Consider the following 20,990-nt stretch of genomic DNA (forward strand, 5'->3'; position numbering starts at 1 on the left):
GATAGGTGGGCTCCAGGTTAGATATGTTTGCTCTCCAAAATGGAGTAACAGAAACAGAGTAAATAGATAGGCTTTGTCTCCTATCTATTTACCTTAAGATAATAATCATGACAGGAACAGAGATGGGCTGAATCTTGTCTGAATAAATGATCAGGAGGCCATATATTTCCCATCTTTGGGGCAAAGGAGACACTGCACATGTGCATAAAGGCTCCTTGGGGGTAAAAAGTCAGGGGACAATGCCAGGCCATGATGAGTCTTGCTTCTCCCAGGATGCTTTCCATCAAAATCCATCTTGTCTGAAAGGTGCATATGCACGTAGGGGAAATGTCTTGGGACAAATTAGCCAGGGTGGCAAAACAAGATGATTGGCCAGGTGGAAGACAAAGACCCCAAAAGAACTGCCCTATATTAAACACCTCTTTACTATGCTCCTCCTCATTAGGAAGGTCATCCACACCTTTTCTCCCCAGGTGTGCATCTTTGCCTTGTTTCTTTCTCATCTAAACAAACTGTTTCTCTGTGTGCTCTCCCACGTGTTGTTGTGCTATGTCTCTAATAATAAACTCTGTACTTGCATTTACAGTTTTTGCCTCCATGATAAATGCATTTTTCACTAGGAGCAAGAGCCAGGGAAAAATAGCTTCCAGCCTCTAGCCCTCACTGGTCTGGTGGCTAGGATTCCTGGTTTTCATCCAGGCTATCCAGGTTCAGTTCCTGGGCAGGGAATCAAGATCTCACTTCATGCTACTGCTCACTGGTGCCTCTCCTAGATCAAATCCATCTTGGCTAAGAGATGTGCATGCACACAGGGGAGGACCCTGAGATATATCAAATACCGACTCAGAACTAGGCAAGCCAAGATGATTGATCAAAGGAAATCTAGAAGAAATGCCCCATAAAAGTGATCCAAACTACTGTGAGAGTGTGAACTTCTCTCTCTGAGCCCTCCAGGGTGTCTATCCACACATACTGTACTCTTTCTTCCTAATAACCACTTTACTTGTTTCACTCCTTTCTGCCTGTAGGTGGAAATTCATTTCTACACAGTTGATGGGCCAAGGCTTTGTCACAGGCCACTGGTCCCTGGTGGTCTAGTGGCTAGGATTCAGCAATTATCTTGCTGCTGCCCAATCTCAATCTCTAGCCAGAAACCAAAACCCTGCTTCAAGATGCTACAGGCTCAGGCCATGTGAGATCAACCTGAATCCTGCAGCTCTATTTTCAGGGCAGCCCTTAAACTCACAGAGAAGTCAGGCCACATAGCAGCTGGAGGCACATGGTGCAGAAAGAGAGTAACATGTGGACTGGGGGTAAAGTGGGTGATTCTGATGAGGGTTGTCTATGGCTCATCTCACATCTCACTCACTGAGATAGGAACAAAGTGGGCAGGGCACAACTATTAAAAGAATGGCACAGTCATTGCAAACAGGATACCACAAAAACTGGTTGGAACCTACTAGGCCCAAGATGTCAGCAGATTTGACTTCCAGTAGACCTTAACCTTCATATGCACTCATTGTAATGCATTAATATCTAAATGACCCACTCACAGGTGCCATGACAGTTCTACGGTCAACCATAAGAGGCCAAAAAGTGGGTGGTACCCCAATTCATGGAAATCTCCATCCCTTCTTCAAGATAGTTAGAATATTCCCCCCACTCATTAGCCTAGGAAATTATCAATCCCATAAAGACTAACCACCCCCATAGCCCAGGGCTGCTCTCACATTCCCAGATGACCCACTGCCCCGGGACCACCACTCTCCTTTTGAGATGGCCTGCATTCTGTCTGTGGAATGTGTATCTCCCAGGGCTACACTCTCTGTGGAGTGTGTTTCTCCCAGCACTGCTCTCACTTTCCCAGATGACCCCATGCCCTAGGTCCACCTCTTCCCTTCTGAGACAGCCCACGTTCTGTCTATGGAAGAATGTGTAGCTCCCTGAATAAACCTGCTTTCACTCTACTGTGGCTCACTCTTGAATTCCTTCCTGTGCAAAGCCACGGACCCTCATTTGGTGGCCCATCCCAAAGAACTCACCCAAGACCTAGGACACAAGCATCTTCTCACAGTTTTTCCTACACCACCACCATCTAGGGGGGGGCTCCTGATCTGGAGGCCTTCATCTCTAACAGGGCCAGCAGCCCACCCACAAGGCAAAGACTGAATGGCTTCCCAGGTGTCTGTAGCCCTGATGTGGCACTTGCCCAGGAAGGGGTCTTGCTCCCACTAGGGTTGCCCCTTGCCCCGTGCTACCCTGCCTCCCTTACCTTGTGGTTGTAGAAATGGCCGTTGATAGAGAAGCGGTGGCGTCTGATTCGCCGCTGGTCACTGGGTGTCCTCACATTGCCACGACGACGTACCCCAACATCACTGCGTGTGCGCATCAACTGTGGGGTGTCTTCCTGTAGGGACTTCAGGCCCCTGGAGTCTGAGATGGAAAGAGGAAATGAGCTCTGTCTGACGGGACCTGGGATGTGGCAGTTACAGTAACTTCTTCTTGTCCAATGCTACAGTACCTACGGCTTCCCCCAAAAATATATTTTATAAAAACAGTATTTTTTGCTGGGGAAAAAAACATGATACATAATTTACCAAAAAGCAATACAGTGACAAAGTTTAGAGCACAGACTTCAGAGCCAGACTCTCAGGTTCAAACCCCAGCTCTACCACTGCCATTGTAGGGGAGCAAAATTTGCCACCCCAAAATGTTGCTGGCGTGCTGAAAATAAAGACCCAAAAGACTGATAAATGGAACAATACCTGCCATATCAGTAAACAAAGGCTATGACCATCACCAGCGATTGCAGTCATAGCTGATGATGAGAGAACTCAGGAAGGAAAGAATGCCTGCCAGTTAGCAGCCATCAGACTGCAGCCACTCCCTATGGTGACCCCTGAAGAAATTCAGGAAGTGAAAACACAGGATATTTGCCTCAGATAGCTGAGGTGCATATTAAAAGAATGATTTCACTGAGCCCAGACTCTTGCATTTTCCTAGAAAAGCACTAGATTCCTTAACTTGAAATATCTGGGTTTTTTTAATTAACAATTATTTTCTGATTACCTGTCCTTTGTTGCAAAACTCCTATATATCTTAGCTGCCCGCCACTGGACTCTTTGGAGCAGCTCTCTCAGTCTGGATTCCTTGAGATGCAGCCTCCCAGCCTTGAAGTCCTAAAAATTCCCTAAAATTCTTAATTTTTAGGTTGTAAGTAAGTTTTTAGCCAAAAAGACTCAGGAAGAAACTGACTTTCCCCCTAACTGTCTGAAGGATGAAGATAGCAGGCCTATTACAGGACTAGAGCTATAATCAGAGGTATCTGCAAAGAATATGGGCCAAATGTGGTAAAGGAAACAGAGATCAAAGTTCACCCTGCATTACACAGTCTTTTCAGGGCCAAGCAAACAGCAGTTTACCAACCACTACTTTTCCATCTCCATGTGAATTGCCTTCCTCTCCTCTGAAATCCCAAAATACTATGTTTATCTTAAGAGGCTGGCAAGTATTAAACAAAGGGGAAACAAAGTCATCTTAGGAGAAATTTGCCTGTATCTTTGGGATGCAAATGTCCTATCTGGTCTCCTCATCTCTGCCATCTCTTTAAAATGCAAATTTTGAAAAAAGGGTAAAGTAATTTAGAACTTGACTTGTTTTCCATAAATATTAGTAAAAAAGGAAGAAGCCTTTAAAAATTTTTCTTATTCTAAGAAAAATTAGTTATTTACAAACTAGTGAGTTCTGTATTGTGATATCTGATTCATAACTAAGTTTGGAAAATAAAGTATAATATTTCTTATTATGTCTGTGTGCATATGTGTATATCTTAGCAAGTGTCTTTGGATATTATTGTTAAGGTTAATTCACAAAAGAGGCCTGTTTAAGTTGCCTTAAAGAAAAGTACGTGCTTACAAACCAAACAATTCTAAATGCAAAAGAAATTAAGCTAAATGAGTTTTAGGTTCAGTGAACAGGAAAGTATTTAGTATTAACTTAATATCTTATATTAATGTTTGTTGATCTAATTAATATAGATGTCTTTGGAGCCATCAATATTAAGTAACACTCTTTCACTGCACCTAGTTTTAATAGAGGTTAAAGGAAATTTTGTTATATCTGTCGCACATTTGTCAGCAAGAAAAAATAACTTGATGACTTTAGCTAAAAATCATCTAAAATAGTTTCTTCAGATTGTGGTAACTATTATTGGTCTCTTGCTTTTCACTAGAAATTAAGAGTTTTAGGAGTTGGGAATTCTAATTTAAATATATAATTAAAGCTACTGAAGACAATAAAACATCTCAGTATGGTAGAATGTGTGAGGAGGTTAAGAAGGCATGAGGAGGGACTTCCCTGGTGGTCCATGTCCCTGCCAAGGCAAGGGACATGGGTTTGATCCCTGGTCCCAGAAGATCCCATGTGCTGCAGACCAACTAAGCCTGTGCCCCACAACTACTGAGCCTGCACGCCTAGAGCCTGGCTCTGCAACAAGAGAAGTTACCACATTCAGAAGCCCACACACCACAACAGGGAGTAGCCACCACCACCCCCTACCATCCCACACTGCAATGAGAGAAAGCCTGCATGCAGCAATGAAGATCCAGTTAATAATGTTAAAAAAGACCGAGTTAATAAATGCTAGAAAGAAAAAAAGAAGACGGTATGAGGCATGAAATTACATTTTATTGAGAAAGTTTTATACAAGGTCAGGATTAACTAAATTGAGACTGAAGTTAACTAGGTAAATGGATTTTGTTAAGTAAACTAATATAAGGCTAGAATTTGATTTATCTCTTTCTGTTAGAAGTGCTCCTTTTTGATTACAGGTTGTATGAGTTTCTGGGCCCTTGCTGCTGCTGTTGTGTCACTTCAGTCGTGTCCGACTCTGTGCGACCCCACAGATGGCAGCCCATCAGGCTCTGCCATCCCTGGGATTCTCCAGGCAAGAACACTGGAATGGGTTGCCATTTCCTTCTCCAACGCATGAAAGTGAAAAGTGAAAGTGAAGTCGCTCAGTCATGTCCGACTCTCCGTGACCCCATGGACCGCAGCCTACCAGGCTCCTCCGTCCATGGGCTTTTCCAGGCAAGAAAACCTGGAGTGGGTTGCCATTGCCTTCTCTATCTGGGCCCTTAGGTGATCCATATTTGCTTTCTTTTAATCATTTTGAGACTTTGGTTAAATGAATAAATATTGTTTCACAGTGACCTATGATCCTCTTGTGTTTTAAAACCTTTTTGATATTTTTAACAAATTTTCCCAAATATCAAAATCTGAGTAAAGCTTTTTCAGCCTCCAGCTGACTCTGGGATACTTCAAAAGAACATCTTTGAGACATTTCAAAGAGGAAGGTCAAACTAAGTTTATTTGATATGTTAATTATCTCAAAATCCTTGTCAAATGGTTGGAGAAGAACCTTAGGTTATAGAATATGGATAAATGCCACTAATGTAGATTTTCCAAAATTTATGTGGAATCCCTAACATCTGATATGTCCTGATATATTATCTAAAATGTTATATGTCATAGAAATAATCAAGTTTCCTGATAACTGCATTGTACTCAAACCTTTAACTAGGCTATTTTAAGTTTTGTATATGGATTCATGAATATGGTTTATAATTTTATGACTTTGAGAAATATACTAGCTTTAATTTTTTTTTTTTTTCACAAAAAAACTTTTATGGTATGACCTATAACAAGTTGATAAAGTATACCTTTGAAAACAAAGCTGAACTATTTATCATTTTCTCTATGATCCTGCCACAATTTGGAGGCCCCAGATGGCTCTCCCGTGGACTTGATATTTTATTGCAATTGGACTCCCTGGTGGCTCAGATGATAAAGAATCTGCCTGGAGTGCAGGAGACCCAGGTTAGATCCCTGGGTTGGGAAGATCCCCTGGAAAAAGGAATCACTACCCACTCCAGAATTCTTGCCTGGAGAATTCCCTGGACAGAGGAGACTGGCGAGCTACAATCCATGGGGTCACAAAGAGTCGGACATGACTGAGCGACCAACACTACAACTAGTTATGCTAATCATCATTTTAATTTATTCTTTGTTTCCAAGTTGTTTTTGCTTTGTGTCTCCCTGCGGCACTATGTCTTTGTCAATATTACCAGCTGCATTACTTGTATCCTGTCTTTTTCACAAGATTATTGTCTCTTACAGTACTGAGTGTAACCAGGCCTCCAACAAAACTTCTATGGCTAAACATCTTGAGGAACAGATCACATTTATTACATAAAGTAATTGTAACAGTGTGATTCTAGGTATGGGACGAAGTAAAAAGGGAGAATGTCTCTTGGATCATAATTAGAAAGAAGATCTAGATAATCTTTAATTATTGACAGGGCCTAATCCAAAAATTTAGCACCTGGAGTGGCATATCAAGAATTCTCACCTGATCTTGAATGAGCCTCTCAGCCAGCACCATGGGACAAAGTTTGATTATGAAATGTTTCCCAGATGTTGGCCAAATTCCTGACCAAGAGGAGATCAGTCATCAGCAATTGCAGCTCTCCAGTGTGAGCTGATGAGCTCTGAGTTCTACTTGCCATTTGCAGCCATCAGATTGTGGCTACTCCCTATGCTGAGCACTGAGGAAACTCAGGATGTAAGAAGAGAGGATACAGGTCCTTAGTGAACTGAGAAGTGTATCAAAAGAATGATTTCAGTGAGCCCAGACTCTTGTATCTTCCCATATGTAGCACGGAATTCCTCGAGATGCTGCCTCCTGGGTTTGAAGTCCTAAAAAATTCTTGCTGAATAAAACATAACTGTCAGCTTTTAGATTGTGAATATTTTTAAGTCTACAAGTGCAAAGAAGACACTTTCCAAAAGGGAACAAAAGAAGACAAATCTCAACATTTGGAACACTGGCACCAATGGTGAACACTCCCAGAAAGGTCCATCTGATGAAGTAGTTAGAAGGGTCATTACCCCCTTTCCACAAGATTGTGGAACAGACATTGACAGTGGGGGATTATAATAGGGAAAAGCCAATTTTGACTCCATGTTGGATCTGTTTCTTTGACTTTACCTTTGTTTGTGTTATTATAATAATACATAATGGCCTGCCTCAAGGAACTCTGTCCCTCTGTCTAAATGTTAAGCTAAAGTGGCTTTGTTCAGTTCACAGGGAGACAATCTGACCCTGCCCACCAGTGAATGGTTGCAGAAAAGATGAATTTAACACATCCTCTCCTATGTTACAAGATAAATGGCCTTTTTACTTTATGTCCTCACCTTCTCTCCTCTGTTCTACAAAAGAAACTGGAATCCAGATCCTGATAATATGGGTTTTTTTGGAGACACTAGTTTGCCATCTTCTCAGTCTATGGCTTTTCGACTCATATTATTTGCCTCAACACCTCATCTTTCAGTTTATTGGCCTGTTGTGTGGTGGAGCAGAATGAGCTTGGACTCGGTAACAGGCAGAGAAAAATGTCTTCCTTCCCGACACCATATATCACTAACCTCTCTGTGCCTCAGCTACATCATCTATAGAAGGGGTTAATAATAGCATCCACCTCACAAGATTACTGTATGGGTTTAAATAAGTTGATTAATTGAAAGCACTTAGAACAGTATCAGGTACAGGATAAGCATGATATAAGGACTTGCAAGATATTATGAACTGATAATATCTATCAAAATTAAAAATGCACACAGCCTCATACCTAGAAACTTAATTTGAAAGAATTCTACAGACACAAATGTGTGAAATGAGACAAGCACAAGGACATTTTCTACACCTTTGTTTGTCTAAAGGCTAGAAGTGACTTAAATGTTTATCAATAGGAAGTGATTAAATTATTTATTCATACAATGAAATACTGCAGACCTGTAAAGAATGCAGAAGTTCTTTCTGGGTTTGTATGGAACAATCCTCAAGACAAACTAACAGGAATGGGATGAGCAAAATGCTGCCACTTATATAAGAAAGGGAAAGAAAAAAATGGCATCCAACCATTAAGCTTTGTTGGTGTGTATTTCCTTGTGTTTGCAAAGAATATCTTCGGAAGAAAGCCTTCAGATTGCTTCTAGGGAGGGAAAATCAGTGGGTGGATGAGATGTGAAACTTTCAATTCTTTTTTCTTAATAAGTTTTGAATCTCAAACCATGTGAATTTCGTATTTCCAAAAAATAAGTAACAGTATACAACATTCATCACATCAGTCTTCACACAGCTGGTCCGACACTGGAGGATCCTCCCACCATGCATGTACCTGTGGGGCTCAATGTCTGATCACTCTCAGGCAGGGCATCCACCTCTGAGATCGTAATGTTGGGCATGGTGAGGGGCTTCAGGATGGTACTGGAAAGCAAAAACAAACAAAAGGTTCAGCCCCTGCAGAGGAACTCCCTCAGTCCCACCCATCCCACTCATGCAAAGGGAATACTTCTGGGGATCACCATGCAGTAGGTGATGAAGGACACGGTAGGCTGTGCTGAGGGCCTCATGAGGCTGGCCCAGCTCCTGAGCCAAGCACTGGGCAAGGAAGGTGAATTCTGGAGGGAGAAAGTGCTTGTTCCCAGCATTTGTAGCAACATCAAGCCCAGGACAGAGAACAGCAAAGAATACCTGTGTGGTACCTGTGCTGAGTTTCTAAGCACCTACAAAGTCTATGCCTTATTTAGAAAACCCTAATAATGGTCATTTATTTTTAGGGACAAGATTCTAGTACAGGCCCATTTATGTTGAAGGAATTACTGAGAAATTTCTTCTGGAATCTAACAGGAATGGAAAGTAATAGGTTGGTTGCTACGAGAGTCAGAATAACTATAGAAGTGGCACTGATGGCAGTGTGCTCAGGGTTGCTGAAGACAGGGTCACATGCAGGCAATCTGAGTTGAGACCTGGTATTGCCCTGATAACTGGGAAATAACTTGCCAAAGCTCAGAAGGACAATGGAAGCAGCTCAGAGAAACACACCCAAAATCAACAGAGGATTTGGCTAGAAAGGAGAATCATATTTGACCAATTAAGGCCATCCCATGGTGAGACGAAAAAAAAAAAAAAGACCATCCCATGGTGAGACGAACGTAGGTGTCCTGGTGAAACCAAGCCAGACCCTATGGGGGTTTCCCAGGAACAGACCCCTGCATCCTCCTCTTCCTGTTTGTTCAAAAGCTTTAGCCTTCTAGGCCTTCCCTGAGTTCCAAAAAAACAAACATAATCAGAGAAGTGAGAAAATGCAGAAACAAAGGAAAACAGCCAAGCAAGACAAAAAAAATTAGTTTAGCTGTAAAACAATTCAAGAACCTTTAGTTCCTCCTCAGGGGCTATAGATAATATCCTGAGCCATATCCAGGAGTTGTTTTGCAGATATCTAATCCTCCACCAGGTATAAGAAGTTAACTGCATTCTGACCACAAGCAGGTAAACCCCAAACCAGTTGGAACCAGATGATGTTGACTTCTGAAGTACCACCTAATTACCTCACCACCAAATTAATGAGAAAGCATCTATCACCCTGCAACAGTCTCCCTCACCTTGCCTTTAAAAACTCTTCCCTCTAAACCATCAAAGAGTTCAGGTCTTTTGCGCATGAGCTGCCTATACTCCTTGCTTGGATGTGCAATAAATGCAGCACCTTCCTTCACCATAACCTGGTGTCAGTAAATTGGCTTTACTGCATGTAGGTGAGCAGACCCAAATTTGGTTTGGTAATACTATGACTCAGCAGAGATAGGACTTACAGTCCAGGGATGATATTTTTTTGCTTGTTTTTTGGCCATACCAAGTGGCTTGTGGGATCTTAGTTCCCTGACCAGGGACTGAATCTGTCTGCAGTCAGAATGTGGAGCCTAATCACTGGACCACCAGGGATGATAATTTTTAAGGAAAGACAATTGAAAATTGAAAATCTGAAAGAACAACCTGTTGTATAGTTATAACTTGTGGGCATCTGAGCCCCAGAATGAAATCAGAGCCTCTCAGGAATGGTGTACACTTGGCACCCACAGCAGCCACTGCCCACTCCCTAGTCTGAAACCCTCTTTATTGCCCAAGCAGAAACTGGTCTCAGCACGTTTCTTTAAAAAAAAACCAAAAACAACTCTTTACTTTGTATTGGGGTATAGCCAATTAATAATGTTGTGATAGTTTCAGGTAAACAGCGAAGGGACTCAATCATATATATACATGTATCCATTCTCCTCCAAACTCAGCATCCTTCTTAAAACAGTGGTCCAGGCATTCACTTTACTATAGCAGGCACTGGAATAACATCATTTATCATTCCTGAAAACTCTGTCAAAGTATTTGCAGGTTTCAAGAAGCAACCAAGACCAGCTTGATGCCATAAGGAAGGGAAAAGAAACAAGAGTACAGCCTGAAAGACTCTGGAGTAGGCCAGCCAAAGGCTACATGGTCAAACGGAATTTTAAAAACCATCTCACTTAGGGAACGAAATGTAATACTCCACGGGCTCGGCTGGTGCTATGGAATGGGTTTGGCCCACTTGAAATCAAATACAGTGAAAATGCTGAAAGCAAAGCAGAGTATGAAACTGCGAAGTTAGATGAAACCAAAGAACCGTGACTGGACCTCTCCGCGGCTCCCCCCGCACCCCCCGCCCCCAGTACTGACGGTACAAGCAAAGACTCTCCTCCTTAAATTCCCTTGGAAATAAACCAGATCAGCTACAGGCTTTTGGCAACGTTGAAGGTTTCTCTTAAATTCAGCGAAGAATAGATTTGGCTGTGGAGTTTAACAAAATGTTCAATGGGGCCAACAGAGAGGGCTTGGTTCTCATTTAAAACAGAAAAAACATCACTGTGGTTTTGGCTGAGATCTTGGTGCATTCCACCATGCTCTGGCCCCAAGGCAGTCAGCATTAGCAAATTTTACGATGGAACAAAGAGTTGTCACTTTATCCTAAAAACTGAAATACCAGATAGTAGGGATTTCCCTGGTGGTCCAATGGTTAAGAATCTGCCCGCCAGCGTAGAGGACATGGATTCAATCCCTGGTTTGGGAACTAAGATTCCTCATGCCGCGGGACAACTAAGCCCATGCATCACACTACTGAAGCCCACACACCCTAGAGCCTGTGCTCTGCCAAGAGAAGCCACCTCAGTGAGAAGCCTGTGCACCTTAGCTAGAGAAAGCCTGCATGCAGCAATGAAGAGCTCATGAACCACAAGGAAGACCCAGCACAGCCACACACACACACAAAAACAGTAAAGAGGGTGTGCCTTACTAGATGTACAGAGCTACTCGTTTGGCTATAGGAAGGAACAGACTTAGTCTTCACAGACCTTCTAGTGGGAACACAGGAGAGGGGACCTCCCAAACCATTACACCACCACCCAACTCCAGGTGTAACCTAAAGGAAGCAGAGCTTGCTTGACTGGCGTGGTCAGGGCCTGACATTCTTTCCCCACTTCCAGGTTCCTCTAAGACACAGAGAGCTTTGGACAGAAGTTTTGAGCCCTAAATGACTCTGGAGTGGGGTCATTCTATGAGATGTGGTCCCAGTGGGGAGGATGCTGGGGCATTGGGTGTCCTGTCAGAAATCTGCAGACTGAGCCTGGCTAGCCACTACAATACCTCTCAGAGAGGTAGGGCCTCCAAGAGCGATGGCACGCTGCTCACTCAAGCCTTGGTGCTTCTCCTCTTGGACTCAGCATCTCCCTTCCTCACTCTTTCATTCATTGATTGTGGTGACAGGCCTGGAAGCCCGGTAACACCAACATATGCCCTTTTCTCCTCATTCCAAGTCTACAGCAGGGGGGAGTGGGAATGGGAGCTTGGATCAAGGCTTGCTGGAAGAAGGTAGCATTTACCAGCTTGAGAACACATGCAACCCCCAGATACCTCTGGTCAATCCCCAGTCCTATCTCTCTTTACTCACCCCTGAGCCCCCAAGTTACAGCCAGAGTGCCAAGAGGAAGAGGATGGAGGGGGGCGAATGCGTTCATTGTCATCCTGCATCTGTAGACGAATGGGCCGGCGCAGTCCCCAGGAGATGTTCAGCAGCCCTTCCACGATAAACTCATCTTCCTCCTGCCACAAAGCAATTGGATAAGTCCAGAAAAATTCCAAAGAAGCCAGCACCATGTTGTCTGTGGTAAATGACAGCATTCTTGATGTACCCAGGTAGGTGCACCCAAGTTACAGTCACACCTCAACTCCAAGCCACTCTCCAGGCTCTGAAGCTGAGCTCAGAAGTCGGCACATAGTTGCCTCAAAATTCATAGACATGTGCAAGTTGTAACAATGGTTTCTTTGTTGTTTTTTATGCTAATGACTTTAAAGAACAATAAATATATTTCTTAAAGTATGTGAGAAAATAGCCTGTTATTCTTAAATTATGCTAACAGAAGCAAGAGCTAAAACCTTGAATTAGCTATTTTCTCCCTCCCCTACTATAGAAAGTGATGTGTGTTTCATTATAACATGTTTAGCAATCTGACCCACTGGTTGGTGATTTAAAGTAACATTTCCTCAAGTTTGCTCACCAGAACACTAGCTCATCTGGCAGATGAACTGTTACCTTAAAAAGAGTATCAAGTGATCCTGAGTTGGGAGATGATGTGTTATCAGATTTCTTAACAGCAGAACTTCCCAGAGCCAATAATTAGCTAATGTGCTACATAATAACTCTCTAAGAGATGAATAGATTCTGCAAGAATTCCAAATTTATACTCGAGGGTTGTTGATTGATAAGAATTTAAATGTGAAGGCCTAAAAATATCTGGATGTTTTATCCCAAAGAAATGGATCTCAGAAATCACCATACCCTTGAGTCATCTATAGGACACACCTCAGAATAGCTGCTTAAGGACCAAAATCTTGCTACCGATCCAGCCACTAATTTTTAGAAAGTTTGAGGACAGTGCCTAAAGACTCTTTGTTCAAAAGCAAAACCTTTTGAAGCCATGTTTTATAAGCAGGGTCAAGACCTCAGATCTAGCCTATGGCCACATCTTCAGGACAAGCCCCATGAAAGAAGATGATGCATGTTCAGTGAACAACTAATCTGGGTCCCAGGATCATCCTTAGAGAGGGAGGGGGTAGTAAAAGAAGGCAGGAGAGGGGTGGAACAACTTTAGGGATGTTTGGTAATCTTAAGGAGAAAAGCGTTATTTAAGCACAGGTTACATGTATGGTCTTCTAAGTGGTCAAGGCTGGCATCAATACTTTATACCACATGATTAGAGGGCAGAATTTAACCCAAAGTAGGACTTTGCCTAAGTGGTGTAGTTTGAGGAACATACAAAAAGCCACTACATACTATCCCCAACCAGCCTGCCTTAGTAGCTGAAATTCTACCATCTGATATCTGTTTCTACAGATTAAATCAATATGGCTTGATAACCTGAAAATGTGTTTAGAAGGGTATTACATGTACCTTATCAGCCAAGAACACTTGAGTATAAATTACTCTCCTAGGCTCCCATATAATTCACCATCTACCTGAAACAGGCTTTACAGAAATGGATACAGGATGAATAAACTTATATTCAGGAAGGGGGCTGGGGAATGATATATGGATAACAAAAGACATTCTAAGAAGGCATTCTTTTTTTTTTTTTCCCATTTATCCCCGTTAGTTGGAGGCTAATTACTCTACAACATTGCAGTGGTTTTTGTCATACATTGAGATGAATTAGCCATGGATTTACATGTATTCCCCATCCCGGTCCCCCCTCCCACCTCTCTCTCCACCCCATCCCTCTGGGTCTTGGAAGGCTGCTGCAGTTGTGGGGAAAAGCCAAGAGTTATCACCCAGAGCTTATGTAACTTGTCCAGATTGCTGCAACAGCACATGGGCCAGATGTCTCAACACAGAGGACAGGGTGAGGTTCCTGAATTGCCCAAGAGGAAAACGGTTGCTTGAGTACCATCTGAAATAGTCATTTCATGAAAGCATCCTTTTGGAGGGTCCTCTTTCTGAGGCTAGTATTAGTCTAGTCACAGGAATATCTCCAGAACAGAAAACTCATTCTTTTTAGAAAAAATCTGGGCTCAGAGTGTACTTCCAAAGAACTCCAGGGACTCCCAATAACATCACTAACATTGAGAGGCTACTCACTGTGGCAAGAGAGGCAGAGACCCTCTTGGGGAGGGTGACATGGAGACCTGGAGACCCAGAAGACATGGAGATGAAGACTGGGCTGGCCACTAGGGGAGGAGCCCCACAGACTTTCCCTGTGACTCCTTACCTCACGATGTCGGAGTTGCAAATTTTGGCCTTCATAGTACAAGTTGTAGGTCTTCAAATGCAGGAGAAGTTCATTCCTTAAGAGAAAAATACAAGAAGTGTCACAATCTCAGCTAAAGTCACTTATAATGCAATTGCTCCCTCTTTTTCTCACCTCTAATCTGGCCTTCAGTCACTCCAGTCGGGGTGTTTGTCTATACGTGTACATACACACAAATACACACAGCCATAGAGTGTAGAACCACCCATCTTCCATCACAAACTTTCCCAGGATCAAGATCAAGAGTAAATACTACCTAGAACAGACTTAATGTAAGGAGCAACTCCAGAAAATCAAGGCAGGTCTGGTCTGCTGACAAAGGTTAGCAGCTCTCACTACATTTCTCAAACCGAAGCTAAATATGCAGGCCTTGTTAAACCACAGATTCATAGAAGAAAATGCACTTCAAAGCACGTACACAAGGTTTCTTCAGCCTCTCCACAGCCTTTCCTCTCTCACAAATGCTGTGAGAAGAAGACATATACTACAGACCTTCATGAGACTCAGAAACTCCTAGGATTTCAGGAAGTTAAAAGGGAGAGTCCTGGGCCCCGTTGACTTAAACTTCATTGACATACCTTTGTTGTTTAGTCATTAAGTTGTGTCCAATTCTTTACAACCCCATGGACTATAGCCCATCAGGCTCCTCTGTTCATGGGATTTTCCCAGGCAAGAATACTGAAATGGGGTGCTATTCCTTTCTCCAGGGGATTTTCCCAATCCAGGTATTGAACCCATGTCTCCTGCATTGCAGGCAGATTATTTACTGCTGAATCACACAAGAAGCCCCTAATGTAATATTCTGTGTTACTCTTCTAATTTTCTCTTCTACTCTCCTTTGAGAGGTGCTTTTGTCTGTTTATTCTACGTGATTTTGGTTTATAAAAACATTTTTTAAAAACCTTACAAGGCCTCTAAATACTGGTTTCCAAGTTGCTCCCCCAGGGAGCATAGTTCTCTTAATACTAAACATGGAAGAGACAGCATGTGACACCCTTTGTGATCAGAGTGAGAGTTTTCAAACCTGAAAATGCTCTGATCAAGTTTTATCCGAAAGTGAATGAAGGGAGGCCTGGGAGGAGGGAGGAGCTTGAGGAGACCAAGGTATGCTTTTGCCTCTTCTCAGGCAAGAGGCAAGGGCGTTCTGTCACTTTAAGTCCAGTCATTCAATGTAAAGATTTGGGGCTGTCACAACCAACTCCTCCTCCTAGAAACTCTCCAGGACATCAACTCTTTCGAGCCTCTAAAGATACTGTGTCTTGAAGACACCCTTAACTTCACTCTCTATGGCCAGGCTCTAGGGGCATGTTCTTCAAATATAGCAGCAAACTTGCTTGATGCTCTCACTAGTCCACACTCAGTTGCTTTCTCCTTCTCACACACATGAGCTCCTCTCACGTAAGGAGTTTCCTCTGCCAGTGGCTTCCATCCACATGGGACCGGCCACTGCAAAGACAACCCCGTAGCAAAAAATCTTACTTGGAAATGTATTTATCTTGTCCACATGGGACTAGGGAAGTTTGGTGATGGTAGTCCATTCTTCCTTTCTCTTTTCATCAGAAGAAGAGGCCTATATTTGAAAGAAGACAGCAGTTAAAGTCCAGTTGTGTCTTTAAGAAGTCAGCAGAACATGGGCTGGGGGCTGGGAGCACATCGTTCTTTGTCCCTGCCCCAGATACATAGCTTGAGCAGCCCAACACTGACAAAGGGCCAGGAAGAAGGGCCAGGAAGATGCCACGCTGCTTGCCAGAGCTTCTGAGAAAAAAACCCAAACAAAAATGACAGTCTTTGCACAGCCCCAAAACAAATGCCCAAGCCACAGACACAGAGGATGCTGGCACCCAAGCTGGTTTGAAGGAATGAATCTTCCTGAAGAGAACTTCACTACACAGAATAGAGATTTGTCTGGAAAGCAAAGTTGATATTACTGAGATATACTAAAGATGGGTAAACAACCTAAAAAAAAATGCCCGAAGAGAAATGGGCACATACATTATCATTAAAATATGACAATATGAAAGGCAATTTAATTACCTGAGAAAATGACAATACATTATGAAAACAAAGTTATAAAACTATGAGTCCAATTTTGTTTAATGTACATGTAAGGCTTCCCTTGTGGCTCAGATGGTAAAGAATCTGCCTGCAATGTTGGAGACCCAGGTTTGATCCCTGGGTTGGGAAGATCACTTGGAGAAGGAAATGGCAATCCACTCCAGTATTCTTGCCTAGAGAATTCCATAGACATAGACGCCTGGCAGGCTACAGTCCAAGAAGTCTCAAAGAGCTGGACAAAACTGAGCAATTACACTTTCAAGGGTAGTTACCTTAGTGATAAAGAATCCACCTGCCAATGCAGGAGACACAAGAGGAGATGTGGGTTGGATCCCTGGGTCAGGAAGATCCCCTGAAGGAGGAAATGGCAACCCAATCCAGTATTCTTGCCTGGGAAATCCCATGGACAGTGGAGCCTGGCAGGCTACAGTCCATGGGGCTGCAAAGCTCCATGATGTGACTGAGCAGGCATGCATACAAGCATAAAATATGCATATAGATACATATTACTTTGTTGTGTGCTAGCAAAGTAACACTCAAAATTCTCCATGCCAGGCTTCAACAGTATGTGAACCAAGAACTTCCAGATGTACAAGCTGGATTTAGAAAAGGAAGAGGAACCAGAGATCAAATTGCCAACATCTGCTGGAACATAGAAAAAGCAAGAGAACTCCAGAAAAACATCTACTTCTGCTTCAAAGACTACACTAAAGCCTATGACTGTGTGGTTCACAACAAACTGTGGAAAATTCTTAAAGAGATGGGAATACCAGACCACCTTATCAACCTCCTGAGAAACCTGTATGCAGGTCAAGAAGGAACAGGTAGAACCAGACATGGAACAATGGACTGGCTCAAAATTGGGAAAGGAGTACATCAAGGCTATATATTGTTACCCTGCTTATTTAACTTCTATGCAGAGTACATCATGCAAAATGCTGGGCTGGATAAAGCACAAGTTGAAATGAAGATTGCCAGGAGAAATATCAATAACCTCAGATATGCAAATGACACCATCTTTATGACAGAAAGCAAAGAAGAACTAAAGAGCTTCTTGATGAAAGTGAAAGAGGAGAGTAAAAAAGCTGGCTGAAAAATACAAGATTCAGAAAACTAAGATCATGGCATCTGGTCCCATCACTTCATGGCAAATAGATGGGGAAACAATGGAAACAGAGACTTTATTTCTTGGGGCTCCAAAATCACTGCAGATGGTGACTGCAGCCAGGAAATTAAAAGACGCTTGCTGCTTGGAAGAAAACCTATGACAAACCTAGAGAGCGTATTAAAAAGCAGAAACATTAATTTGCCAGCAAAGGTCCATCTAGTCAAAGATATGGTTTTTCCGGTAGTCGTGTGTGGATGTGAGAGGTGGACCATAAAGAAGGCTGAATGCTGAAGAATTGATGTTTTTGAGCTGTGATGTTGAAGAAGACTCTTGAGACTCCCTTGGATTGCAAGATCAAACCAGTCAATCAAAAAGGAAATCAGTCTTGAATATTCACTGGAAGGACTGATCTGAAGCTCCAATACTTTGGCTACAAGATGCAAAAGCCAACTCATTAGAAAAGACCCTGAGGCTAGGAAAGATTGAAGGCAGGAGGTGAAGGGGACAACAGAGTATGAGACGGCTGGATGGCATCACTGACTCAATAGACATGAGTATGAGCAAGTTCCAGGGGTTGGTGAAGGACAGGGAAGCCTGGCGTGCTATGATCCATGGGGTTGCAAAAAGTCAGACACGACTGAGCAGCTGAACAAGAACAACAACATACATTCATCTGAATGGATATATATATATATATACACACACACACATTAGGGTTTTTCAACCTCAGCACTACTGACTTTTGGGGCTAGGTCATTCTTTGTTGTGAGGGCTGTCCTGTGCATTGAAACATGATTATGCAGTATCCTTCACTCTTACCCACTAGATGTCAGCAGCCATGGCCCCCAGTCAAGACAATCAAAAATGTCTCGGGACATTACCACCATCCCCGGGGAGCTAAACTGCCCCCAGTTGAGAACTTTTGGCAGATGTACATGTAAGTGAATGAAAGGCCAACTCTCTCAGGTAACAGTATTATTAGAATTTTTCTCAAGTATTTTATTCTGAAAATTTTCAAAAACAAAATTTAAGAAGTAAGACAAGGAATAGCAATATACTTTTGGCTAGTCTATACTTAACGTTTACTATCCTTACATTATAACACATCTGTGCATCCTTTTATCCATTCAATAATTCATCTTATTTTTCACAAAAAAAAAAAAAAGATGTCCTTTCCATCATAGGGACTGGAATGCAAAAATACAAAATCAAGAGATTCCTGGAGTAACAGGCAAGTTTGGCCTTCAAGTACAAAATGAAGCTGCGCAAAGGATAACAGAGTTTTGCCAAGGGAATACACTGGTCATAGCAAACACCCTCTTCCAACAACACAAGAGAAGACTCTACACATGGATATCACCAGATGGTCAATACCGAAATTAAATTGATTACATTCTTTGCAGCTGAAGATGGAGAAGCTCTTTACAGTCAGCATAAACAAGACCGGGAACTGACTGTGGCTCAGATTATGAACTCCTTATTGCCAAATTCAGATTTAAGTTGAAAAAATTAGGGAAAACCACTAGACCATTCAGGTATGACCTAAATCAAATCACTTATGATCATACAGTGGAAGTGACAAATAGATTGAAGGGATTAGATCTGATAGACAGAGAGCCTGAAGAACTATGGATGGAGGTTCCTGACATTGTACAGGAGGCAGTGATCAAAACGATCCCCAAGAAAAAGGAAATGCAAAAAGGCAATATGGTTGTCTGAGGAGGCCTTACAAATAGCTGAGAAAAGAAGAGAAGTGAAAGGCACAGAGTAAAGGAGAGACATACCCATTTGAATGCAGAGTTCCAAAGAATACCAAGAAGAGATAAGAAAACCTTCCTCAGTGATCAATGCAAAGAAAGAGAGGAAAGCAATGGAATGGAAAAGACCAGAGATCTCTTCAAGAAAATTAGAGATATCAAGGGAAAATTTCATGCAAAGATGGGCACAATAAAGGACAGAAATGGTATGGACCTAACAGAAGAGAAGATATTAAGAAGACGTGGCAAGAATACACAAAAGAACTATACAAAAAAGATCTTCATGACACAGATAACTAGGGTAGTATGATCACTCACCTAGAGCCAGACATCCTGGAATGCAAACTCAAGTGGGCCTTAGGAAGCACTAGCAAGAACAAAGCTAGTGGGGAGGGGTGGAATTCCAGTTGAGCTATTTCAAATCCTGAAAGATGATGCTGTTGAAGTTCTGCACTCAATATGCCAGCAAATTTGGAAGACTCAGCAGTGGCCACAGGACTGGAAGGTCAGTTTTCATTCCAATCCCAAAGAATGTTCCATCTACTGCACAATTGCACTCATTTCACATGCTAGCAAAGCAATGCTCAAAATTCTCCAAGCCAGGCTTCAACAGTACATGAACCATGAACATCAGATGTTCAAGCTGTATTTAGAAAAGGCAGAGGAGCCAGAGATCAAATTGCCAACATCCATTGGATCACAGAAAAAGCAAGAGAGTTCCAGAAAATATCTACTTCTGCTTTATTGATTACACCAAAGCCTTTGACTGCATAGATCACAACAAACTGTGGAAAATTCTTTAAGTGATGAGAATACAAAGATCATCTTACCTGTTTCCTGAGAAACCTGTCTGCAGGTCAAGAACCAACAGTTAGAACTGGACATGGAACAACAGACTGGTTCCAAAATGGGGAAGGAGTACGTCAAGGCTGTATATTGTCACCCTGCTTATTTAACTTATATGCAGAGTACATCATACGAAATGCGGGGCTGGATGAAGCACAAGCTGGAATGCGGATTGCCGGGAGAAATATCAGTAACCTCAGATATGCAAATGACACCATCCTTATGGCAGAAAGCAAAGAAAACTAGAGAGCCTCTTGATGAAAATGAAAGAGGAGAGTGAAAAAGTTGGCTTAAAAACACAAGATTCAGAAAACTAAGATCATGGCATCTGGTCCCATCACTTCATGGCAAATAGATGGGGAAACAATGGAAACAGTGAGAGACTTTATTTCTTGGGGCTCCAAAATCACTGCAGATGGTGACTGCAGCCAGGAACTTAAAAGACGTTTGCTCCTTGGAAGAAAACCTATGACAAACCTAGAGAGCATATTAAAAAGCAGAAACATTAATTTGCCAGCAAAGGTCCATCTAGTCAAAGATATGGTTTTTCCAGTAGTCATGTATGGATGTAAGGGCTGGACTATAAAGAAAGCTGAGTGCTGACGAATTGATGCTTTTGAACTGTGGTGTTGGGAAGACTCTTGAAAGTCCTTTGTACTGCAAGGAGATCCAACCAGTTCATCCTAAAGGAAATCAGTCCTGAATATTCATTGGAAGGACTGATGCTAAAGTTGAAACTCCAATACTTTGGCCACCTGATGTGAAGAACTGACTCACTGGAAAAGACCCTGAGGCTGGGAAAGATTGAAGGCAGGAGGAGAAGGGGATGACAGAGGATGAGATGGTTGGATGGCATCACCAACTCGACAGACATGAGTTTGAGCAAGCTCCAGGAGTTGGTGATGGACAGGGAAGCCTGGCATGCTGCAGTCCATGGGGTCACAAAGAGTTGGACACAATTGAGTGATTAAACTGAACTGAACCCTTAACATTTACTATCC

At 42.5% G+C, this 20,990-nt stretch overlaps 1 protein-coding gene across 5 annotated transcripts in view; it reads right to left on the reverse strand.

Annotated features, from left to right (window-relative positions):
* Nucleotides 1–20,990, reverse strand: part of RASSF2 (Ras association domain family member 2) — a 53,635-nt gene that overhangs the window by 11,499 nt on the left and 21,146 nt on the right. For 3 of the 5 annotated variants that reach the window (XM_020883692.2, XM_020883693.2, XM_070472291.1), the window contains exons 2-6: nucleotides 15,703–15,793; nucleotides 14,185–14,260; nucleotides 11,871–12,022; nucleotides 8,238–8,326; nucleotides 2,273–2,433 (exon numbers count right to left, since the gene is read on the reverse strand). In XM_020883692.2, coding sequence (XP_020739351.1) covers nucleotides 2,273–2,433; nucleotides 8,238–8,326; nucleotides 11,871–12,022; nucleotides 14,185–14,260; nucleotides 15,703–15,761 — 537 coding nt within the window. In that variant the 5' untranslated portion in view covers nucleotides 15,762–15,793. The remainder of the gene's footprint in view (nucleotides 1–2,272; nucleotides 2,434–8,237; nucleotides 8,327–11,870; nucleotides 12,023–14,184; nucleotides 14,261–15,702; nucleotides 15,794–20,990) is intronic. The other 2 variants (XM_070472293.1, XM_070472292.1) reach the window with 1 other exon arrangement.

Source organism: Odocoileus virginianus, chromosome 9 (genome assembly GCF_023699985.2).
Source record: "Odocoileus virginianus isolate 20LAN1187 ecotype Illinois chromosome 9, Ovbor_1.2, whole genome shotgun sequence".
Taxonomy (NCBI): domain Eukaryota; kingdom Metazoa; phylum Chordata; class Mammalia; order Artiodactyla; family Cervidae; genus Odocoileus; species Odocoileus virginianus.